The 26,301-nt window shown below is 42.4% G+C and overlaps 1 protein-coding gene across 3 annotated transcripts in view; it reads left to right on the top strand.

Moving 5' to 3' along the window:
* Positions 1–12,579, top strand: part of otud7a (OTU deubiquitinase 7A) — a 41,007-nt gene extending 28,428 nt beyond the window's left edge. For all 3 annotated transcript variants that reach the window (XM_054776671.1, XM_054776670.1, XM_054776672.1), the window contains 3 exons: positions 7,222–7,336; positions 9,481–9,565; positions 9,694–12,579. In XM_054776671.1, the coding sequence (XP_054632646.1) occupies positions 7,222–7,336; positions 9,481–9,565; positions 9,694–11,241 (1,748 nt within the window). In that variant the 3' untranslated portion in view covers positions 11,242–12,579. The remainder of the gene's footprint in view (positions 1–7,221; positions 7,337–9,480; positions 9,566–9,693) is intronic.
* Positions 12,580–26,301: the final 13,722 nt, after the last annotated feature.

Here is a 26,301-nt window from a genome sequence, read left to right as displayed (position 1 = left end):
TCCATGTGAGGTTATCACACACACTTCTTTACCTGCTGTGTGATGAAGACCAACATCTGCAGTAGAGATGTGAATATTAAACGTGAGAGTTCTGTTGAATGAGTGGAATTCATCATTGTTGAGGCAACACGAAATGCCCTACTTGCCTGTCACCAGCAGAGGCGCTGTCGAGTGAGTTTCGGACCCGAACAACATTATGTCGCATTATTCTGCTCCATACAAAACGGGCATCAAAACAGGAGCGCATCCTATTAAAATAATTCATTGATCATTTATTCTTCTCAATGTTGATAAGATGTGGAGTCAAATTCCGAACTCTATATTGCAGGCGCTGCTCGCTGTACCTTTTCATTAGCCTGCCTGTCCTCCTGTGGTCAAACTGAGAGCAACTGGTGCACTGGAAAACTCTATTTCCAGCCCTGCTCTCAAACCCATTAGAGATTTTCTTTGGCAGGCCCGCATGAATCCCTCCATCTCCTATTTGAATGAAGTAAAAGGCTGTCTTTTACACATAAAGACCACCTACAAAACAGCCATGTAAGCAACCAGCTCTGGCTAGGTTTCACTGCTCTATTTATTAAAGCACCATAAGTGTTCTACTCACCAGGCTGTCCGCTTAATTGAATCAACATGGCAATCAGAATTAAAACGTTACTTGTTGTGGTTTCATGTGTTGCTTCAAATGGGATACGGGTGGAATTAAACCGCCAGGGTTCCGTTGTTAAAAATCTGCAGCGAGAGGCTCAGTTCAGGTTAAAATGTGCGACTGCTGTTTACTCTGCTGGTGAACTAGACCCTTTAAATGTGCAGCTGTGCACTGACCAAAGTCAGGAACTTTCCAGATAGTACAAATTGTTCTTGAACAGAGGAAACATTGGCTCAGTTGCGCTGCAGAATCAAAACTTATAATGGGTGCACTTTGTCCTCTGCTGTGACTAAAACAGACAAGACATTGGGTACGACACTTGAGCTGCTGAGTTTGCATTACCAAAAGCCACACACACAAACCTCCAAAGTTCTGTGGCACTGGTTGACTTCCAAGTTGTTCTAATGTCAAGCAAATGTTCCCTGAAATAGTGTAAAATGAATTTGTCTGTTCCAAATTCAAATTCAGACATTTTTGAACATTTTAACATTCCTGCCATACCACTAAGAGTTCACAACCATCGAATAAAGCTAAAATAAAGTAACAGTACTCAACTTTAAGACACCTTGCTGGCAAGCTTCTCTGGTCAAGTCATTATGCTTTAGTGACAAGCTATTTATGTTAGCTTCTGCTTGGTCAAATTATCTGTGTTGTATTGTCGTGTCGTATTATTAAGTACATTTAAGTATTCTTGGCCTACATTAGGCAAAGTTTTTTTAAATGCTTTTTATGCTTTTCAAGCATAAAGATTTTCAGTGAGTGTGTTGAGTAAAATGTGTCTCCATTGAAAGTATTCAACAATCGTGACTATTATTATATCATTTCCAGCCTGACAACAAATTTTCCCACAGAGTCTGTCGCATTGAATGCATTTATTAATGTCAAATCAGGTTTAAGAACAAACAAGGATGTGGTTTGAATTTCCAGACTGCCAGACTGCAGGAGAGTGGTAGGAAGTTAATCACATGCACATGCACGCACACACAAAGTTAAGTGGGTAAAATTATTATATCTTGAACATGTTCAGAGGTTCATTTGTTGTTTGCACTAACTCAATCCTGAACGCTATGTCAGCACTCTTTCTGTGACTAAGTCTTGTCACACTGGTCTTACTTTATTCAAATAAAATAAAAAATACAGCTGTCATGTTTGAATAGAACACTTATAAAAATACTAACATGTGAAGCAAATATTCTTTGATGAACTACTCAACATCAGCAGCTAGCTGTTGGAGACCCGTGTGATAGCATCACTGTCTAAAGCTGTACACACTACGTGTTTCTGTTGCACAACTTCGACACACAACTAATGTTTTGAAGACAAGCCATAAGTATCATCATGATAACAAGAGAGCAAAATTGTTAAGTGACACTTAGTAAAAGTAAATTGTGACGATGATCGTAGCTCGTAGCTCGCCAGTGGGACAAAAACTAGCTAGCTAGATGCGGCCAGCCAGGCATGTAAACAAAAATGGCAGAAAATGGAATGAGATTGAAACGTGAGCGATCACACACGCTGGCATCGATAGGCTTATCATGTGACACGCTGTCAATTGACTAGACATTTTACAGGCTATAGTTTTCAAACTAATTGTGGTCAATAATAATCTATGTATGTATCTATATAGCATATACTGTATATCCATTCATACCAAATTATTACTTTAAATTGTTTTCAAGTTAAAAAAAACAACAACTAAGAAACAATCATTTTTAAGGTGTCCCTTATTTTGTAGTGGAGCACCGCCACAATCGATTACATGTAGCGGAAACCCTGTTGGGGTGTTATTTCATGTCTCATGTCTCTAATAATGTTATAAACCATATGTAGTAGGTCGTAAACAGCTTTTCTATGCTCCAACTACAAAAATATTCCATTTATATCCTACTTCACGGAAATTCACTTATCACAGTCGGGTCTTAAACCAGTTAACCGGGATAAACGAGGAATGACTGTGCATGTTTTTTATTATGTGCCGGCAATTGAACACACAAAAAATAAGCACGTTGTTTATCGCAACTTCGAATTTTGACTCTCTTGATATGTTTTTAGTCAGCAGGTTTGGAGAACACGTCACATAATAGGCATTTAATTGTATTGCTCATGTTGTACTGAGCAACTCACTGAAGTCAGTTGGGGTAGGGTCCAGCTCATGCAAGACTCTAATGAGGGCAAGCCGTGTAAAAAATGGAGGGATGATGTATTGGACTGTGCAGCATTCCTCTGTTGCAATAACTTCCATTTTCTGTTCTGTGGTTATCATTCCCTCGTTCTATTGCAGTTCACTTTTCACGGATTTGCTCTTTCGCTGAATTTTTTTAGTGCTTCTTTTTTTTTATTACAGCCTGTGAATGCTCTTACAGAATTGCATTGTGGGAAGTTGAGTGTCTCGTTTGTCTGTCTGCACCGCCCATTGTTTTCTGCGTCCTGATTGTCTGTAGATTATTGTCAATCAATCTCATTCGTGCCGCCCTGCCATGTCTCTTGTGTCATTGCTAGCTTGCTCGCTTGTAAATGAATCTGTGTTTCGGAGGAGGACTGCAACAAGAGGAGTACTGAAAGCAATATGTTTTAACAAGGATACAACAACGCTACAGTACAGCAGAATGGCACCAGGACGAAAAGGCACTGTCACGCGAGTGAAATAGGCGTGAGTGACTTGATCATTTCTTGTGTCCGACCTGTAGTTGATCATTAAAATTCAAACGAAGGTTTGAACTTTTTTGAGAGTGTTTAAACAAGAGAGAAATTTGAGAAAATGTTATTGCCTGTCTGAGAAACGTATATAAAGTATATGGTGAGGGGTTTTACAGTCTTAAACATATAATAATTGTAAAAAAAAAAAAAAAAAAATGAAGTTGGCTACTTCGCGGATTTCACTTATTGCGGACTAATTTTGGAACCTATCCCCCGCGACAAATGAGGGAACACTGTACAGGTTTTGTCCTTGCCATCACTGGTACCCTTCTCTGGTGACATCACTAAAAAAGGCAAAGAGATGCATGATGATGGATTGAACTCTTAAATTCATACTTTTTTCAGACATTTTTCTAGAAAATTTGGTTGAACTCCAAATTGCATTATCCATCCATCCGTTTTTGGTACAGCAAGGGAACAAAAGGGAACAAAATACAAAAAACATTATTGCTTCGCTTTTGTGTTTTAAGCATGCAAATGCAATTGTAATATGTGGGCAAGTAATTTGCCTATAAATAAAATAAGCTAATAAAAAATAAGAATATAGTTCAGTAGAAGTGTAGAAGTGCATCGCAGCACCGAATGTACACTTCCTGTCCATCACTTGAAATGTTTTCCGAATGGGAAATTGGTACAGAGGTTTCAGTTCAGTACAGCTGCGTACCGATTCGATCCGAATACAAATGCATGTATTTGCCACACCCCTAATAATTCTATTTTGTGGCATTTTTGGAGCTTTCGAATAGCTGTTTACTTGTAGTGGACACTCATGTTTCCTCTCCTCTGCTGACTACTTGAAGCAAGGATGCAAAGTGAGCAAGGTGAAGAAGGCTGTTATGTGCAACAAGGACTATGATGTCATCCTTGCATGCGCTGTGGGAATCGGTCATTCAAGGACCTGCCGGCAGGGCTAGTAAATACATTACAGCACACTTTAGTCCCCCGGAGCTCCGTTGGCAATCTCGGAATCTGGCCGCCGTCCAAGTGGCAGCAATAGCACACGCAGCACTTTGGAAAGGCGAGAAATTAGGACAGCTGCGTTTGTGCTGCAGGAGCCAGGACGCCACCTGACAAACCTCCCCTGCCTGCAGCATGACCCCGACATGAGAGCAAGCTGGTTCACCTTCCTGTATATTTGTGACTGTTCCTACTCTGTGCATTTCTGTGAACAGTTTCAATCATCACACTTAAGCCACATCATTTTTAGCTAGCTGGTGTCACATGCACGTATGGTGCAAACCAACCTTGACATCTGTGGCCAGATTTCTAATAGGCAGCTGTACTCCTTGTGATATATTTACTCAGCTAGAAGGGACGCGGCCAGTGGTGTCAGATCCAATTTAGTGATCACGTTAAATGTGCTAATGCATGTGTGGAGGCTGTGACCCTGCACCAGGCTGGAGAGGCGTCATCACAGTGCGTGTCCCACCACTGTTGTGACGCTTGTCACATACACAAGCGCACTTAAAAAGGATGCCAGTGCAAACGCTTTGACCCGTACTGTCTTCAGGGACAACAGAGGGGCGGTTGCCGTGTCGCTGTGAAGCCTGCAGAGAGGAGCAGCCAATTGGCTGTAGAGGAAGTGAGCAAAGTGGGAGGAGACTGCATCATCCATCTGTGTGAAGCCTTCTCAACTTGTGCAGCTTGCGTCTCTCTGCTGTCATGTGGATAGCTGCCCCCACCCCCAAAACCTCCCTGCGCTCTCTAGTCCAAGGAGATCTGTCACATGAGCAAAAAAGAGTCTCAATTGCATGCACACAAACACGCTGTGCACGTGCAGTGGGCGGCTCCCGACACAGGAAGCGAGGGTGTGGGTGTCTGTTTTGTGTTCTGTGTCCAGTGATTAGCACTGAGGTCCTCTTCCTGCCTGCGAGGAGCTGATCCTATCAGTGTAGGATGAATGAAATCATCTGGCCTCTTATCACACGCTACTATATCTGAATGTGCTCAATTATGAAACCGACTTATACAACCTCCCCCATCAGTCAGAAAACCACTCACTTCCTCAAAGCCTCATTAGGAGGTATGCTTTGCCTCTCCAACTGCTCCGATTTCCTGCTACACAACATATTTAAGGTGACATAAGCACAATCTCACTTGATTGAGTATAAGAAACGCATCAAAAACTTGTCTTTATAAAAATAATAATGCTCAGTTTAGATATTAAGTCAGCATTATATTATGTTGTGTCTCTACTGTAATTGCTCCTCTCGCGTAGCGAGATTGGATAATCTTACAGGTCACACCCATTCTTGGTTCTTTGACTGTGGCATCACTTGTCACCTCTGTCACACGTGTGAATGCATGGTGTGCAGTCTTTGAAGTAACATGTCAACATTCTGAATTGTCAGTTTAAAGAGAAGGTAGCTGTATAGCAATATGCAATCAAATGAAACAAAACTACTAGACCTTTGAAGACATGTAATGGAGAGGGAAAAGGAAGGTGTTTTCATGGCAATACTGTCGCATAAAAATGTTTTATATTACTTGAATTATTACTTGTGGTTTGGCTTTAGGTTTTAGGTTTGAACTCCAGATTTTATAACCATCTTTCCAACACATTTTGCTTGAATTCCAAATTTTGAGGTTGCGCTGTATCTCAATATGTACTATCGGTTTCAATGACAGGAAAAGGCTCACAATACCAGGTGGTACAGTGGAACCTCGGTTTAAGTCATGCATTCTTTCCAAAAGGTCAGACGAAAAACAAATAAAATTGTTCATGTAAGAAATAATGTCAATTCAGTTCATCCTTTCCAGACACCCAAAAATATAAACACAAAACACGTATAACAGAGAATAATTATACTTTTAAATGCAGAAAACAATGCAAAATATACAGGATATAAATGACAAATGAAATGGATGACTAAATATGACTAATATCACTTTTGCTTTTATTGAAGACTTGTTGGTGAACACGGTGATGAGTGGAGGGACGGAGGCAGTGGACGGAAGAGTCACACGGACACTGTTTCACTCTAGTCTGTTCCGACCTTCTTTATCAAAGTTCTGGCCTTTGCAACTTTTTTGCAACCTTATTTAATACAGTATTTTTAAAAAGCACAGATTTGTCTAACACTCATAAATACTTAGTGTACCTGAACGCCTCCCCAACCATTATTAAGAGAAAGGAAGGCGACAGTTACGAGTTGTTCATTGTTCTGTGTGTGTTCTAAGAACAAATACACCACCCACACACACATAATAAAAATGATAAAAGGATTCCTCTGTCTATAGTGTCCCAACTCTAAAAGAACCATTATGCATTCTTCACAGAGACTGAGGTACCAACGCATCGATGTTTTGTTTGGGCACTTGATGCTGCAGAATGTATGCGGGAAAATGGACTAGTTTGTTCGGGGCACCAAGACGGTGTACGAAAATCGAGACATATTTTTAGCAATAATTTGAAAACCGAACCCTACAAAAAACGGCGTATGAAAACTGAGATTCCACTATATTTTCACAGGACAGCAACAATACTGATTTTTTCTGGAAGCATGTATCCAAATTATGCAGGTTGTATAGTATAGTTGTATAGGTTGTTGTATTGTAATAGCGAAAATTGCTAACACAGTGATTCCTCTTTCAGTTCGAACGTTAATCTTACCCTGCAAAAGAGTTTACCGCTACCCTGAGAAAGCGTCCTTGTATTGTCCATTTGTTGGGTACTGGATTATGCCTGTGAATATTCTCAGTCATCCAGGTCCTTGAATAGGACTTCTGCATCCTTGTTCAAATTGTAGAACAAGTTTTCTCTTGAAATGTTAGGATAAATTCTGAATTTTTCATCCAATGAACAAGGTCTGGCGGTCTTCTGTAGTTTCTGTTCTAAATCTAAATGTCTTATCTCCTGACAATGTCCTCTCTTCTAGCTGTTATCCCGCTGACCGACTCGGAGCACAAGCTGCTGGCCCTCCATTTCGCCATGGACCCTGGCAGGGACTGGGAGTGGGGCAGGGACGACAACGATAATACCAAGCTAGCCAAGTAAGTCTCACGTACAGTAGCATTTCACTTGCCAATAACACAAAAAGGTGCTGATTTCCAAAGAAATTCACTGCAATGAGAAAGTCAAAGACTTGCCAAGTTTTCAGCAGTGGGTGCAGGGTCGGGGTGGGATTTAAGTCAGATTATGAGCTCTGGCTCCGATCACTTCAAAGCATGAGCACGAATAGAACAAATTCTGAGGGTTGTCAGTCATCCTGAGGGTTTCCCAGGGACGGCCTCTCTGGAGTAGCAACACCCGCTATTAGTTTAGGAAGGCGTTTATATAAGGTTTTCTGTTTCACATTCCTGACAGGCCGGGGGTTAAAGTTATCCTCCATAGCGGCACAATGGGAACCGTGCATGCAGAAAACATGACATAAATGTGATGTGGGGGGAGAACTACTCCTATTTAATTAACCTAATAAGCAGAATCCTGCAGTTAAATGTTGTACTGTATATGTGTTGTACAACATCTAAGGTTGGACACAGTCAGTTCAGGGATGCTGGTCGACCTCCAACCATTTTCTGAATAGGAAATAGTCTGTTTCAGGGAGCAATATGAAGATGTGTATAGATATGCCCCAGATAATGTGCTTTCTTAGTGGTCACATAAGTATAAAAATACTCAATATACCACTGCTTTAACTTTGACATTTTAATATGTTGATGTTAAACACGATGCTCATGGAGGGTCCATTTTTTGGAGTAAGTGATGCACACAGCTAGGCGTGGGTCAGTTACCGGTTTCAAGGTATACCACGGTATGAAAATCTCACGGTTTCAAAAGTGCTAAAATAGTCCGTCATCCCGTCGTACGTCCTACGGTTTGGGAGAAAGTAGAGGTTCACGCAGCCACTATGTGGACATTCTTTGTCAGGTCCTGTGTTGTTCCTCGCCGCTGGAACTCAACTTCGATGTGCTGAAACCACGGGCATGAGATGTGTTGCCAAAAGTCGGCAACTTAACCACCATGACATAGCAGCATAGCAGTGACGTTAGCTGCCTCGTTAGCATCAAGCGGCGAGGGGGGGCAAGATGATTTAGTTTGTATTTCACATGGCTTGATCTAATGTGTAAGTACCTAACACTATTTAAGTACATTTTCGATATGTTAACCTGAATATTATATAACTTAACATGTCGCAAATGTCAAAAATGAATGAATGACTAAATGACTAAATTAGCATTATTAAGTGAAAACATTGCACTCAAGTGGTGGATTCCTTCAAAGGGATGCACATTTAGAAGATTTACTTCAAGATTTACAACATTTTTCCTTGTACTGCATTTGCATGTGCAGTAGCGCTAGCTGGCAGACTCGATGAAAGCACACGTGTCGTCATTCCACGCTGTCATGGCTGTCGGTGGACATATTACTCACGTCAAGGGTCACCAAATGTGGAGATGTGATTCAGAATGAGACAGAAGGCGAGGATAAGTGATATAAACCGTTTACTTTCCCCCAAACAACAAGCAACAACCACTTAGCAACAGTTGCTAGCAACAATCGCATGACCCCGAAAATGAATAAAAACTCATAAAAATACACAATCCAACAATTCAGTTGTGACCTTTTTTGTGCCACTGCTTTGTTTTTTTTGTTTTTTTGTAAGAAAATATTTATGGTCTTGTGGCATGACTCGAAGGATTCGCCATCGTAGACTGCATTAAGAACTGCATTTTCTTTATAATTTATTAGTTATTTTTTTGTTATTTATTTAAAATCATAATGTTCCGCTTCCATCGTGTTCTATGTTATTGTTTAAAAATGAGTGTTCAACACAGACGTTTTTTTTCCCTGTCTTCTTTTCAATAAAGATATTTCAAAATAACGCATTTTAGATCTGTAATTAGAAAACAGTGAAACCGTCAAACTGTGATATTTTTGCCCAGGTTGCCATACTGTCAGAACCTCATACCGGCCAATGCCTACACACCAATGCCAAAGTAAAAGCTAACCACAGTTGACAGAGTTGTTTCTGCTGAAGTCTTATATGTCATGCATATGTCGGCGGTTCATACTATTCAGAAATGTTTGGTCCATTTCTGAAGTGTATGACCTCAGGTGCATTGGATTTGAGAGGTTCCACTGTGTGTATTGTTACATGACTACTAGTGCTTGACCTTTCCATCTCCTTCTGCAGTCTTATCTTGTCTCTGGAGGCCAAACTCAACCTCTTGCACAACTACATGAATGTAACGTGGATCCGAATTCCATCTGAAACAAGGGTATGTTTATTTATTTGGACTTGTGTCTTCTCTGTCAAGGCTAACATAGCTTCAGAGAAGATGTAATGAATTGTGAATTATTATGTAGATGTCACTGAAGCATTCCTGCTTCATGTTTCATGTTGTAGGCTCCCCTGGCTCAGCCTGAGTCTCCGACCGCGTCTGCAGGCGAAGACGTGCAGTCTCTGGCCGAGTCCATGGACTCTGACCGCGAGTCCGTTGGCAGCAACTCCAACGTCAACACCGGCAAGGCCAGCAAGGACAAGGACAAAGACAAGCAGCGCAAAGACAAAGACAAGAACAGGGCCGATTCTGTAGCCAACAAGCTAGGTAGCTTTAGCAAAACACTGGGAATCAAGCTAAAGAAGAACATGGGGGGTTTGGGGGGTCTTGTGCACGGCAAAATGAACAAATCCAACTCTGGCTCAGGTCGAAGCGGGGAGAACGGAGCGGAAAAGGCAAAAAAGAAGGACTCAAAGACAACCAAAGGGAGCAAGGACGAGTCGGGCCAGTCGGCCAGCTCTACATCATCGGAGAAGGCCACAAGCCCCTCCCCTACAGATAGAGATAAACCCGCTAGCTCCTCCCCCACGGACAGAACGGACAGTACAGGCAGGGTCTCGGGGGACAAGAGCCTTGAAAACTGGAAATACAGCACGGACGTCAAGCTCAGCCTCAACATCCTGCGAGCCGCCATGCAGGGAGAGCGCAAGTTCATCTTTGCGGGCCTCCTCCTCACCAGCCACCGACACCAATTCCACGAGGAGATGATTAGCTACTACCTGACCAACGCCCAGGAGCGCTTCAGCCAGGAGCAGGAACAGAAGAGGAAGGAGGCGGAGAAGAAGCCCCCCGCCCCCAGCGAGGTGGCTGCCAAGAAGCCCGAGCATGAGAGCGTCTTCCAGAGGGAGCGATCGGACAGCTCACCCCCAGAGAGCTGCTCTCCTGTCCTGGCCCACCACACCTACACCTCGCAGCCCCCCGTGGGGCTCAAGATGCAAGGCAGGAACAGTCCCACCCCTGCAGCCCCTCATGTCTCTTTCCCAGTCCCTCCACTCACCCCACCGATATCCTCCCACCACGTCCCCCACCCCGCTCCCGCGCCTTACTCGTCCCCCAGTTTTGGTGCTAAGAGACCTGGGCCCGTCCCTGTGTCCGCCCACTACAGCCATACCCCCCCCATCCAGAGGCACAGTGTGATCCACCTACAAGATGTCAACATGCAGCCCTCCATCTTCCAAGACCCCTACAAACCCGTGGTGGGCACCCTCAAAACGTGCGCCACTTACCCGCAGCAAAACCGCACTCTGTCGTCGCAGAGCTACAGCCCCGCTCGCTTGTCGGGCGTGCGCACCACCAACACCCTGGAAACCCTGTCTTACAACATGCCCGCCGAACACAAGTCCCACACGTACACTAACGGCTTCAACGCGGGAGACATTCAAGACTGCCTGGAGTTCGCCGACGAGGACAACTCGTCTCACACGTGGCTCAACCAAGACAAAACCAAAGGGCGGAGCTCTGGAAGCCCTTTGTACTGCTTTCAGCAGCGCCGCTGCAAGAGGGACAACTGCTCCTTCTACGGGAGGCCCGAAACGGACAACTATTGCTCCTACTGCTACAGGGAGGAGCTGAAACGCAGGGAGAGGGAGGCCAAAGTGCAGAGGCCCGCATAGCCATCACCACCCCTTTGCATCCACAACAACACCATGGCAAACCTTTGACTTGTTTTGTTAAAGAATGCTCTTGTATTCCTTGTGAGGCAAGATGAGGGAAGCAGACACGGTGAGCAGCTTTGGCCACATATTATTGTGCTTTTCTTTTTTTAAATTTCATTTAGTCTTTTACTTGTTTTAGAGTAAAAGTCATCTCTTTGTGATGTCGTAAGGGAAAGCTTTTCTTTTTTCATTGTAGAAAAGATTTCAGTCTCACCAAGCATTTGAAGCTAATCAGTTTGAATGCAATACCTCTGCTCACGTCTTCAAATTTCCAGTTGTTTTTGCAATCAAAGGAAAGTGGAAGGGGAGAGCATTATTCACCTCGAAAGCAATAAATTGGTGATTTCCTGCTACACTCTCTCCCAATTTTGTCTATGCACCAACAATATATAGATACTGTAGGTTAACTGTGTCCTGTAAATTGTCAAAAATTGTCACAGTGGGAGCTAATTTCAACTACAGGAATTCCAATGTATACGCAATATAGGTCAATGTTGGGTTAGGTTACCATGTGACATTTGTTGAGTGTATCTCTGTTCTGCGATGGAGTCACAATTAGACTCCCAAAAGTGGCTTTTTTTCCAAGAATTTCCTGTGCCAAACACTGAACAATGGAGCTCTTCTCAAATATGCAGTGTTCGTGGTGTGTCCCTCTCAGTTGCCTGTTAAATAATCCTAATTGGTCAATGTCTTAGCTGAGAAGAATTGTGGGTAGTAAGAGCAAGAGCCGATGCGTATTTGTCCGAAGTGTGATTTCTACGTGTCCGCCCCTGTAGGCCCGCCCACCCGTCTGTCTCTCACGCGCCTCGCAGTCATGCTTTCACTAAACGTTCCTGTCCAGTTTGGCAGTGTGCGTCCTTTCGTCCACATGTTTTCAAGAAGCACCTGCTGCTATCAGAGCACCTCAAGCCTTTTGTGATCATCAGTGCTTTAACCAATCAGTGGGCCTCCAAGTGCTTTCTGCTCATTTGAACATGACGACTGTAAAGAAGACGTGTTTGTGTTGCCGTTTGTTCTGGTGATGCTGTTTGCTGATAACAATGTACCATGCTGTCCTTAACAAAAGTGTGTCCTGGCCAAGGATGTCCACTGAGGTTCGCTTCTGTCTCTCCTGTCCACACTGCGTTGTCGCTCCTTCTCCTCCTCTTTGTTTCCCGCCCAAGCCCCTTCTTGGACGCCCACCATGTTAGGACTGTAAGATATGATTTTGTATTCCTTTAAGACTTTTACACAACTTTAAATTATTGATTTGCACATTAGGTACAGATGTATATATGAAAAAAATAATAGTTTATTGTTACAAACGTCATGTGTCTCTGTCTTTTGTTTTTCAATTGTGTGCTTTGACTTTTAGAAGTGACTAACAGAGCTGTGTACTGCAGTGTCTTGCTGTGTTTTGGCTGTACCAGAAAATGACACATCATTGCTTGAATCCATCAAAACTTGGTGCTACGATCTTCAAAGAAAATTGCAAGGCGATAACATGATGTCATGATAATTAAGTAGGAATCGGTAAAAGATATGTGAACTCAGCTACAGTATTTTTCAGCTGCATGAGCCACGCCGAGCAGCGATGCGGTCCGAGCAAATCGTGCGGCGTGCTGCGACACATTCCACAAATTCTGCGGGCATTTTTTTTTTTGCCATTAATAAATAAACTAAATAAATTAACCAAAAAAGAATGTCAGGGAGATTTACAACTCATAGCAATGATTAAAAGGAACGACGCCGTACAAATATGGTCAACATGCACTGAAAATTCCATCCACCCGTTTTAGGGACGCGGGTATGCGGCAACCTATCCCAGCTGTCTTCGGGCGAAAGGACTTTTGAAAAATGCTACAGTTTTTTTTATTTTATATATTTTGATCAAGTGGTTCAGTTTTATTTCACATAAAATAGGACGAATGTCACTTTTTCAAGTACCACAAAAATTTGAATCCACAATCATGGCCGACATGCACAATTTGCAAACATATTTTGCCTTAATTCCATGGTTGTTAAGGTGATGGGGAACATATCACTTTCTTCATTTTCAGGTAATGAAAAAAGCATGTTGCACTGACACTATTCGACCATACTACTTCCATACCATTCATAAACAAAAAAAGACTGATTCGTTAGCTTGAGGTCATGCGAAACAAATACAGCATGGCCTGCAATATGGCTGACACGCACCGAAAACACTATATTTTGTTTGTTTTTTTTTACCCTAGTTTCAAAGTGGATATGGGATAAGTGTCAGAACGCAATACTTTCATAGCTTTAATTCATTAAAAATGATCATTTTCATACGGTCAAGAAAAAAATTCTACCTGCAACACAAATGTCATATACAGGTGGTCCTCGATTTACGACCTTCCGTGTTATGACATTTTGTGTTTATGAACAAACAATAACAAACTTAATTTCGGTTTGTAAACACAAGACTCGCTTGAGAACCAGAAGAATACAGTGTGTGCCTGCCGGCTACACTGAGAAAGAATGACAGCACTTAGTAGTTCACTTTTTACACTTCATTACGTGTCCAAGTGGCAGTGCACCAAAGAAAAGAAAAGCCATCACCATGGAAACGAAAACGAACGTCACCCACCAATATCGGCGCTTTTGGTCTTAACCACTCGACTGTCGTGACCATCTTTAAGGATAAAGATTACTGAATGCTGGAGGGGTCATTGATCTGTGCACTCTTACAGGGAGATCTTGGAGAAGATATTTTAGTTCTGCAAGTGATCTTATACCCTCTACGTCAGCACCTTCGGCAGATTATATCCCAATATGTCCCACTAAGCCTGTCTCGCCCACCCTTGCAATGTCCCTTACAGTATGCAAGACAGATACAGGGATAAAAGTAAGGAGTTGTACTCCTCTTATTACTCTTTCATTTAGTTCTTATATTTCATCTTTTTATCGCAATATTTTATATGTATTTCATGTGTTCTCTTTACGGTGTGAATAACTTAGAACTTCGTTTAGGTATAACTAACTTACATGACAGTCTAGAAACAGAAATTGTTCGTTGTTCGTTGTAGCTCTCATATCATATATTTAAATATTCTATCATGTTATGCTACACCGAGAACATATATTGGCAAAAAATGATCCATTATGCTGTACTTTTAAAGTGGTTAAGTGGCCAGAGCGTGTTACTTTGATATCATTAATTAATTCAAAAGAATACCACTTTTTCAAGTAATGCAAGAAATGTCCTCCATCATAGTCTACAAATATGGTTGATATGTAAATGGCCTTTCACTTGTATAGCGCTTTTCCTCCTCCAAGCGCTTTGACACTGTTAGCACATTTACCTACTGATGGCGCAGCATCAGCAGCAACTGGGGGTTCAGTATCTTGCCCGAGGATACTTCGACGTGATCACAGAAGGACGGAGGGTCGAACCGACAACCTTCAGGTTGGGACACGACCACTCTACCACCTGAGCCATGCTGGAATGAAAACACTATATTTTACTTCAAAAAAAGAGTTGCCAAAAGTGGTTACAGCATTACTCTCATATCATTCATTAATTAACTGTGACTTTTTCAATAAAGCAAAAATGTTACCAGCATCACACGCCACAAAAATGGTCGACCTTACAAAGTAGTTCATGTGATCTTTACCTGTACATCTCATTCACTTGAAAAGGACACCCTTTCAAGTAATATAAAAATGAAAAGGGTTAGAAAATGCTACTTTCATGCATTTCATCTATGAAAATGAATGACGCTTTTTCTGGAAATCCTAAAAAAAAATGTAAGCTTCAGCACATGCCACAAATATGGCCGACATGCCACCAACTGGCTGACTTGCTATTGCTTATAACGCTCATATTCATCTATTGAAAGTAAGTCAACTATTTATTATTCTAATTATTGAAAACAGGAGCAGCAGGGCTGAGTTGGTGGAGTGAGAATGAAGAGACTGTGTGTGTGGGTGTGGGTGTGTGTGTGTGTGTGTGTGTGTGTGTGTGTGTGAGATGAGTGTACAGTCTTGTGATCGGACAACGGCATTGGTTCAACTCTCCTGTCATGGGTTGGTGGTGAAGGGGCCTCAGATCAGCAATGTGGTCTGCAGCTTGTAATAATTGTAAAGGATTGAAGCATCCACGTGATGTCACACACTAGCACGAGGGCTGGTGGGCGGGTCTTGTCTGTCCGTGTGTTGTAAACGAGACAGAGCATTGTCTTCTGTCATGGACCACCCTCCCCTCCTCCCATCTTCTTGTCCTTCACATTAGGGACCCTTATCTGTAGAGGAACAAAGAGCTCTATTAGACATTAAAACAGGAAGCACTATTTCTAAACCGCCTCCTTCTCTCTTAGATGGCTGCTTCTCATTGCAGGCTGGCCTCCATGACCTTTTGGAGAGCTAAGCCTCGCTCTCAGCCAGTGCCAAGCTCCAAAATCTAAGCTTTTGAGAGTGGGTGGCCTAGTGGCATGGTGGGAGAGGACACACACACACACACACACACAGAGTCTCTGTGTGTTTGCTGCCCACTCACCTCAGAGAAGCACTTGTGCTACCCACACTGTTAGGCTGCTGCAGCTACCTACAGATGTTTTACCTTGACTGTGCTCGCCTGTAGTAGATGCCGATAAAACCCAAAAGGTGTGAGTGAAGACATAAATCAGTCAAACCACCTCCTCCTCCTCCACCCCCACATCCTGTCTGCAGGAGATGCTCTCGCTGCTGCTGCTCACATAACAACGGAGGAGAAAGTGTGTCATCATCACATGACTGGAAGAGACCCTGTGAGAATGGGCCTCACCCACACACCATGTACAAGTAAGATTATCGGCGGTGGTAGTAGCAGACTGTATTTTCATCATGATTGCCCAGACACATTTGCACATTTGATAATACTTACAGTATTATGGCCGCACTGAAAGAAAAGAAAAGACTATGAGAGGAAAAAAGTTGTATTTCTCCCACCGAAAAAGTCATAATCTCTGATGAAAGTAGTCATCCACCCATCCATGCATTTTCTATGCCGCTTGTACACTGAAAGTAGTCACATTTATCTGTAAAAAAAGGGAGGATTTCTTTTTTCACGAGAAAAGTTATAATCTATCAAAAATAAAAATGATTTTTTTTATTTAAGAAAAATGTCATCTTCAGAGACTAAAGTGGTATACAGTGTTCCCTCGTTTATCGCGGGGGTCGGTTCCCAAAATAGCCCGCAATAAGTGAAATCAGTGAAATAGCTAACCTAATTTTATGTTTTTATTTATTTTTGTCCAGCCATTAGGGCAGATAGTATTGTTGACCTAAATGTCCTCACATGCTAAACAGATTTTCTCTGCCAGGGAAAAGTGTTATATAGATTTTATTTGACTTTATTTGATGTGTTGTTGTTACGCAAATTGGGAGAGGATGGACCGGAGCAGGAGGGGATAGAAAAGAGAAAAGAAAACCTTGGGGGGAGTGCGGAGTCAAGAGGGGGACAAAACAGAGAGCGACAGGAACAACAGCAACAACAACAATTGCACGACAAAAACAAGCAGTGCTACATCAGCAAAAGTCTATGACGGCCATAAAGACCGTAATCAAGAGGACTAAATAATACAGCCCCCTAACAGACCTGCCCCCAAGGCCACCCCCCGACCCTGAGCACATCACCCCACCCCAGGGCAAGCAACTGGTTGAAAAATTGCAAGAATTAACGGAGGTTCTAAGTAGAGCTTCAAAATGCAAAACAAACGGGAGTGAGACAAAAAAAATTGAGTCAGCAATTTTTGCAGAAAAGCATTAAACTGAAATAGGCTGTTCATCAGCTGATCACACGTTTAAGACCACAGGTTAAAAAAAGACCTGAAACCCCCCTAAAATAGAAATAAAATTTTAGAAAGGACTCAATAATGAGTACCGTAATTTCCGGATGATAAAGCGCACCGGTATACTGTATGGGCCGAACCCTCTAAAATTGAAAGGGAAAAAAAGATTTGTACATTTATGGGCCACACCGGTCTATAAGGTGTCCACGTCGTAGCATGTGCTATTTAGTACACTGAAAGATGTTACCCAGAATTTTAAAAAACCCTTTTCATTAAATAGATGTTTTTTTCCAAACAGCTAAGACAGTGCATGTAACAGTTGTTAATAGTTAAACAGTAGCCTACCAGAAAGGTCATTTATCGCCGTCTTCCTTCTCCTCCTGGGCACTAAAACCACTCAAGTCGTCTTTTTCAGCGTCAGAATTGAACAGCCTCATAATTCCTTCATCACACACTTTGTCAGTCTCTCTCGCTCTCTCTTTTGTTGTTGCTTTTGGTGTCACTTTTGTCTCGAGGATAATTTATCAAGGAAGAGTCCGACCTTTCGAAACCCATTGTTGACAGTGGATTTTTTGACACACAATAAAGAAAGACACCCTATAAACCTCGCAGTCCTACTTCCACCCGATGTTCCCAGTGTCACTCATTAGGTCTGAGTCCAGCCTCTGCAGCAATGGTCCGCTGTGAAAGGCCTAGCTTATGCAGTTCAACAATCTAGCCGTGCTCAAAGATAGAAAGCTTTTTTGCCTTTGCCATCAAGAGATCCTGACAGTGTGAATACCTGACACAAACTGACATACAATCCACATGTTTGCCAAGGTTTGGGCTTTTAAAGGTTGTGGTCTTAAACTATTGACCAGCTGATAAACAGATTATTTTAAAATTGTGATCAGGAGTGTACGTTATTTTTTTTAATCTTTTTTGAGAAAAAGCTTATTCAAGTTTTTAAAAAGTTTACCTATCAATAAAGCTATATTCTTATGTTGTATTTTTTATTTTTTTATTTTCAAGGATTTTGACATTTTATTTGACATTCATCCTTCCATTCATCCGTCTTCTACTGTTTATCCGAGGTCAGGTCGCCTGGGGCAGCAGCCTAAGCAGGGAAGCCCAGACTTCCCTCTCCCCACTTTTTCCAGCTTCTTCCGGCGGACCCCGAGGTGTTCCCAGGCCAGTTGAGAGACATAGACTCTCCAACGTCTCCTCGGTCTTCCCTGAGTCCTCCTACCAATTTAAAGCTTTGCATTTCGGCTCAGCTCCCTCTTCACCACCAACATGGACCAATGCAGAGTCCGCATCACGGCAGACGCCGCGCCATTTCGGCTGTCGATCTCGCGTTCCATCCTTTCCTCGCTCGTGAACAAGACCCCGAGGTATTTCACCTCCTCCACTTGGGGCAGGATCTCATCCCTGACCTGGAGGGATCAGGGATCAGGGATTCAGTGAGCGTTGAAGTTCACGGCTCGATGAAGCCAGCAGGACCACATCATCTGCAAAAAGCAGAGACCCAATCCTGTAGACACCAAACCGGAACCTGCCGACACACTGGCTGCGCCTAGAAATTCTGTAAATAAAAGTAATGAACAGAATCGATGACAAAGGGCAGCCCTGGCGGAGTCCAGCCCTCCCTGGAAACGGGTCCAACTTATTGCTGGCGATGCAAACCAAAGTCTGAAATCGGTCATACAGGGAACGAACAGCATGAATTAGGTGGTGTGGTACCCCATACTCCCACAGTACTCCCCACAGAATTGTTTAAAAGCGAGCCATGTTCTTCCACTGCTGATTCATTGTGATGCATACACCTTGCTGTTGCCCCCTACAGAGTGGAGGAAGTGCTGTGTTGAATCTGCACTTTTCTAGATTGATAATGAGTAGTGATGCTTGGCGGACCAACTGAAAAACTTGTGGCCCGTGGGTCGCCTATTGAAGGCCACTGCTCTATTGTTTATGGATGCTCCTGGCTATGATTGCACACCAAATGGTGCTTCGCTGCCAAGTGTGGCAGCTTGTGTGTGTGTGTGCATGCGTGCGTGTGTGTGTGTGTGTGTCTCCTCGTCCAACTTGCCTGGAGACAAGCTGGGTGAACACCAAACTCATCAAGCACAATTCGAAATGTTCCTCATCCTTCCTGTCTCACTCTGTACTGTAGCAGTCTGACCAAACTGAGATATCTTTGTGGGGGTGCAGAAGAAACACACTTTACACGCACTTTTACTTTAGATGTCCGCTATGCTGTAATAGGAAAGTTGTAACAAGTCTGGCGTGAAACACAAGAAGGAAGGAAGAGCAATGTGACGCCCCGCCTGTTGTTGATACCCCCGCAGTTACTGTAAATATTTGCATGGGTGCAATGAGGGAACAAGGTGTACTTCCTGTTGTAACAATAATACTGTGCCTTGTCACAGGAGGAGAGGACTCCGCCCTTCTCCTCTGTCATTCTAAAAGGCGGCTTGAACTAATGAAATATAATCCTGAATGAGGCATGGGAGGCCACATTTATTTGGACAGCACATTTCATAGCACTAGCATCCCCAAAAGTGCTCCACAGAGCAAAGCAAACAGAGCCTTAAAGCAAATTCGACAAAGAACACTGAATAAGCAAGATGAAGCAAGTTGAAAACATGCATGTTATAAACCTGAAGGCAGCGTTTTAGCAAAGAGGAAGCTGTCTGACAGATGACTTGTTTTACAATTTTCAGGAGGAAGTACACAACCTGACCTTGTAGAGAGACGGTTTCTACCTCAGAGCAAAAACAAGTTATTCTTAAAAAAAAACACCTTTTAATTAATCAGTCATGTTATTTAACATTTTTTCATTGCTCTTGTGCTCCCCCAATGATGCCATGCAATGTCACATTGGTATTAGTAAAATACAACAATTGTGAAAGTGGGTCACGTGGAGCATTGTGTGTAAATCCAGCCTTAGTAAGTGTGCTGGTATCCAGGGGTGCACGGGCCATCAGGAGTAGCGAGAGTTTTAACCAGTGGGAAAATCAATAATGGGCCGATTGACGGCCGTTTATTTATTTATATATTTATTGCTGCGCCTTGCCTTGGTAACTACGGTAACTAAATCTCCCAGGCTGCTGCAGACGCAACACAACAGTGGGGGCAAGTTGGCACAGTCAGAGCCTCCCCTCCCAACACACAGAACAAGCTCTTAGCCTAGGGCCCCGCAATCCACAGGGCGGTAGGGTGGCATTTTGTGCAAAGGGGCCATATGCACAAAGGGTGCGCATTGCTGCCGTGACACGTCCGTGCGGTGTCAAGTCAGTCCAAGGCTCTGTCTCAAATTCGAGAATAAAATTGCAAACTTCACACGCTTTGCTGTCAGTTTATTTTGGTGCATTGGTACACGCATCCCTCTCTCAAGGCAAAGGTTCGATCCAAACCCGGGACAGTTTTCATTTTATAAGCAAGCGGAGGCGCCTAATGGGGGGTGAGGTGGGGCTAGTCTGAACCACAAAGTCCAGCCATGAATATTTGTCCCAGTGCACCCCTGCTGGTAGGATTAGAGTAGGGTCAAGGTCTGTGTTAAGGTTCAAGGTTCAAGAGTTATGGATGTGGGTTAGCGTTCAAGTAGGGTTAGGGGTCAGATCACAGATGTGGTAATGGTAATGGTTTCATTTATTTGGACATGCATTCAAGTTACAGTGGAATACATCACATAATACAAGTCACAGTTCCACATGTCCAAAAGGAGCAGGAAGAAGCAAAGCTTATTTAATCCTACCCCCCATCTGTTTCACATCTGTTGCTGTTCATTTATTCACTTCCTGTATTTCATATATGATTTATTGTAATACATAGAAAAGTGATAAGGTAATGTAACAATATGGTATATAATTGTCCAGGTTTTTCCACAATCGTAATAAATAGTAGTCATAGATAATAATCAATATAATAAAATAATAAATACAATTAAACATAACAAACAAACATAACATAACCAGTTCATGACTCTTCTTCCTTATATTTTGCAAACATCAACTGCTTGTATTGTTTCTTAAAATCGCTCATCTTGGTGCTTTCTTGCTCAATCCGTTCCATAATTTAATTCCACTTATTGAAATGCTGTGGGGTTTTTAGCGTTGTTCTCGCGTATAAGTGTTGTAAGTTGAATTTTTCCCTGTATTGTATGACATTTTTGGGTAGCAGGTTATTGTTTGCTTTATGCATAATTTTATAATTTTAGCTGTTTGAAAATGTGTTACATCAGTTAATTGTAATATTTGTGATTTTAGAAATAAAGGATTTGTATGTTCTCTATACGCGGCATTATGGATTATCCTCACTGATGTTTTTTGCAGGACATTTAGTGAATTAAGATGACTTTTATAGTTATTACCCCGTATCTCCCATATCTCTTTTGTTGTTAAGACGCACGTAAGTAAGCCAGCGCCGCTGGCAGAGAAGACAAAGGAATGTGTCCCTGCAGAAATAAAAACTAAATTTTCTCCTGAGATGTTTGTTTTTTGGGGGGGATATAGTTTAGCGTGGGGAGAAAGACTTTTCTGTCACGTCTCAACAAACGCAGGCAAACACCGTCTCCCCGTCTTCCTCGCGCTCATCCAGTCACCGGTCAGAACTCAGCCATGATGCATTCACGGCCTTACAGAAAGTTGGATATTTTTAACTCTTTAACTCTTTTCAAAAATGTGTATTTTTCCAGGTGTTCAAAAATATTCAAGCATTGTGAAGGGAGCCACAACAAAAAGGCCGCATGCAGCTCTGGAGCCACGGGTTGCCAACCCCTGGATTAGGGGTTAGGTTAGGGTTTTTCAGGTTCGAGTTTTACGATTATGGACTTGGTGTTAAGGTTAAGAGTTCAGGTTACGGTTACGTTTTGGGGTTAGGGTTTGGTCTCAGGGTAGGGTTTGAGGGTTATGGATTACGGGTTAGGGTTCAGATTAAGGATCGGTTATGGGGTTAGGTTTCATGTTCACGTTTGGGTTCCGATAAAGTGTTACGGTACAGGTTAAAGTTTAATTTAGGTTAGAAGACACAATTCTCCCTCTTACAAGGAAGTATACAGTCGTCCCTCGTTTTTCACGGCTAATTGGTTCCAGATAAGTGAATTTTCAAATTCAAAATTAATAAATGGAATATTTTTGCAGTTGGAGCATCAAAAACCTTTCTATGACGTTCTAAAAACAGGTTTTAATGTTATTAGAGCCCTTTAGACATGAAATAACACCTCAATAGTCATTTTACATTCTTTGTTTACGTCACATTGTACAGGCTATGGCACGTGTCAAACTCAGGAGCGGGGGCCAACTGCGGCCCACGCTGCAATTCCACCCGGCCCACGGAACTATTTGGAAAATAACATTTGCCCTCCCTTCACGGACCTCAAAATGCATAAACAACTCCTCAAGTATAAACTACTTTAAACGAGCATCTGTGTGTGTGTGCACTGATGATGCTTGTGTGTGCTTCCTTCACCGGTTATGTTGTTTAAAAAGACAACAAGGTTTTAATGCTTTCAATATGCAGAAACATACAAGTGTTGAACATTTCAGCATAAAGAATAAGAAAGATACAAAGTTGGGGGAGTGGGAGGTGGGTAATGTCCAGGCCCACAACCTAAAGTAGGTTTTGAGTTGTGGCCCCCCTGTGTGATTGAGTTTGACACCCTTGGGCTACGGGATCACTGTAGGGACATAACAGACCACCGCCGCTAGCGAGCTAAATCGTTAGCTTCTCCAATTTACTTATTCCAAACTCAAGAAAGGGTTTCAAATGGACTGGGGAAGAAGGACAAAGAAGCCAAAAACGTACCACTTCCACACGAACTGAGAGGAGAACTTTTTTTTCCTTCAATCTCAGCCATGGCATGTCGGCTCGGCTCCGCTGGCTCAGTAGCCAGCCTCCATGCAGTGTGAAAGGTAATGTACTTTAACCTCATGTCTATAGCGACCAGAATACTACAAATAACTCGTCTTTCAATATTTTTTGACTAATAATAGGCCAAGTCAACCGCGAAACGAGCATTCATTTTTTACTTATTTTTGAAAAAAACGCGCTATTCGAACCACGATATAGCGAGGGACGACTGTACTGTATGATCAAAAATGATGCGTTATTTGTTAGAATGTGTGCATACAAAAAAAATGAGACCAAACAAGTTGGAGCTGCAATATTTTATGAATTTATTTCCAAATGTAAACTTCACTATTCCATGCATACGAGTTATGACAACATACATTAATTCGACAATCTTGTTATTTTTCATATTTGCATAGGACATGGTCACCATAGAATTGTCTAAACATGTACAAAAAAATAATAATAATGCCGTAATAAAAAGGTACAGCAGAGCAGCTAAGACCAGCACATTACATTACATGTGGTTGGAATCCAAGGTAGAACTGTACAGCTGTAATACTTGGTGAGTGTAGTGATTGGTTTGGTTTGCTCAGAAAACACACGCACACACACGCACACACACGCACACACACACACACACACACACACACGCGCGCGCACACACACGTAAAGAAAGACAAACAAGAAGACACCTGAAAGTTAACTGTGAGGTCATAGTAGAATGTACTGGCCATAGCTGAGTCAAGAGTTATTATTTACACATTACATTATAGCGATGCCGGGGGTGGGGGTGTGGGGGTGGGGCATCCTGGAGTCACTACAACAGGCAACTGATGGTGATGGACAGCGGAGAAACGCACGAGAGGTATCGAGAGAGCGACATTGCACTGAGGACAGACGGTGGCGATGCTGCAACACGCCTCCTCGCTCAATATTTACGTTGTAGGATTTATTTATTTATCTTTTACAAAAAAGGTCCATTATCAAGCCCAGCATTACTGCAACATTCACGTTTCCCTTCATTGCCTTTGGTAACACACTCCTTCTCGCCATCCCATAATGAACCCTATTATGGCTGTTTCACAAACGCCACTATCTAGTCTTAACGTCACTGATATCCTTGACTCTTTTTCAACTGGCTACACAGAGGGCCCGAAGGAGGAGAGATTACACCCTGGGAAACAAGGAGGAACGTACCTCACGCACGACTCACAATGTGTAAAAACACAACACAAGAACAAAAAAAAAAACACCAAAAATATGGGGTCCTTGTAAGCAGCAAAATGTATAGCAACTTTCAATCCTTTGGAATGGTTGGGCTTCTTCGTCGTTCATTAGCATTGAAAACATCGCTTGTGTAATGTACAGCAACAAACCATTAAAAAAATCAATTAAATAAGTTTTTTTTTTTTTAAAAAAAGGAAGCTACACAACCAAAAAGCAAAGAATAGTTCACCTAGCATATCAAATATGCACATTAAATCCTGTACATGACACACACAAAAACTGTACAACGTGTGATAGTAGCTATTTACCCTTACAACTTGTATGTTTATCTGCAGAGGTTTGGCACACAGTTGCATCCATCAACCCTGTACTTTTGACATGAATATTCCAAATGTGTCATTTCATGTTTAAACACCACGAGGCATCAGTCAGTTCAATTTAATAGGCAGTAGAAATATTAAGCAATGCCAACAGGAACCTTTCAGGTTCAAGTCCTTTTTAAAAAAAACAAAAACAAAAAAATAACCAGTTAGTTAATCAACGCTGACGTCACCCTTGCATGTTTAAACCATCACAACGTGTGGCTCATGTTTGCAACATTTTTGTGAAGGATTCTGACAACATGGTGTGATTTTTATTATTTTTTTTACATATAAAACACAACCCAGTGATTTATTTACAGATTTAAAAAAAAAAAACAACCCTCTTTGTCATTTTGTCATTCAAGTAGAAACAAATAAGCCACAGATTATTTGTGCTACTACTCATCCAACTACTGTACACCGTGGGTGTTTGGAAGAAAACAAAAAGCAAAAGTTTTAAGAGGCATGATCAGAAAACATATACACAGTTTTTATATGCCACAAACAAAATCAGTAACATACACGCACCCCTAATTGGAGGGTAGTGTAAATTCGGACGAAATATAGACAAATTTTATGGAATTTTCAAAAATAAAAATGCATGAAATTAAAATCGAGGTCCGGAAGTTTTTATTTTCTAACTCTCACCCACAAGTAGAATTCTTGGAAGAATATGGGAGGACAGGTGGGAGCGCCTGTCACCCTGACATCAACAACTTTCCGCTGGAAAAGTACAAATAAAATCAACCAATGACCTGAAGATGAAATTTAAAAAATACCAACAACAAAAGAAAAACGGTGTTCAATGGCCTTCTGTGTTGAATTGTTCAAGTAATTTTGTTACAGTGAGCGTATGGATGGATGGATGTTTTTTAGTAGAGGCATGACACCTTAAAAAAAACAGCCTTGGGTGGGGAGATGGAGTCTACATTGTGAGGCAGGATGTTCCCAAGACATCAGAGGGGTGTATGTATATGGGGGGTGTTCACTGACCAGCAGTAACACCAGTGAGAGGTTTGCCACAAACACCCACGTGGAACCTGAGGTCATTTGTGCTGAGTATGGATTACGAAAGCATGCAAACCTGCTTCAGTTTTTTTCATTCCTGGATGCACAAATTGCACACATGCACAATTTAAGTCCCCCCCCCCCGCCCCCAGTGGTTTCTCTATTAAGTGTGGACCTAAGTAAGGGCTGTTTTGTCTCTCAGAGGACAAGGCCCCCAATTCATGGACATACACCTGCAGAGTCGTTAACATGCACATGGCGAGGCGAGGAGTACATGGCAGTGGCCATGGCGACAGTCTGGATGGATGTGAAGGGATCGCGTGGATGGAAGCGTTCACAAACACTGTACAAGTTTGGCTAGCAGTATATATTTTTTTGTTGTTGCCTGACTTATCGAGGCATGTGAGTGTAGAAAATGTGTAGAAACACAAGTGGACTTTCTCATGGGGATGGGGGGGAGGGTATACACCCGGCTGATATGTTCCTTTTTGCTAGGAGAAGTTAGAAAGCAGCTGTTGAATAATCCCTGCACATTTGCTCCACTTGCCCCTGTGCTTGTGTAGACTAGAGCCCCTTTCACGCAGCCTGTTAAGCCACCTTTCTGCAGTGTCCATGTTCTCTACGAAAGGCAACAACAGATAGCAGAGAGCCCGAACGAGAGGAGGAACTGTTTGTAAGGGAATTTCATAGGTTAAGACACCAATTTCTTTGTTCATTAAGTATCCCCGAGGCCCAAAACTAAGACGTCCCTGGACGTAACACATTTTTGAACAAACCTTTTCTGCTGGACAACTGACTCTGCTTCATTGATCACT

Source organism: Dunckerocampus dactyliophorus, chromosome 5, assembly GCF_027744805.1.
Source record: "Dunckerocampus dactyliophorus isolate RoL2022-P2 chromosome 5, RoL_Ddac_1.1, whole genome shotgun sequence".
NCBI classification, from domain to species: Eukaryota; Metazoa; Chordata; class Actinopteri; order Syngnathiformes; family Syngnathidae; genus Dunckerocampus; species Dunckerocampus dactyliophorus.
The sequence above is the reverse complement of the archived record's forward strand: the minus strand, read 5'-3'. Positions and strand labels throughout refer to the sequence as shown.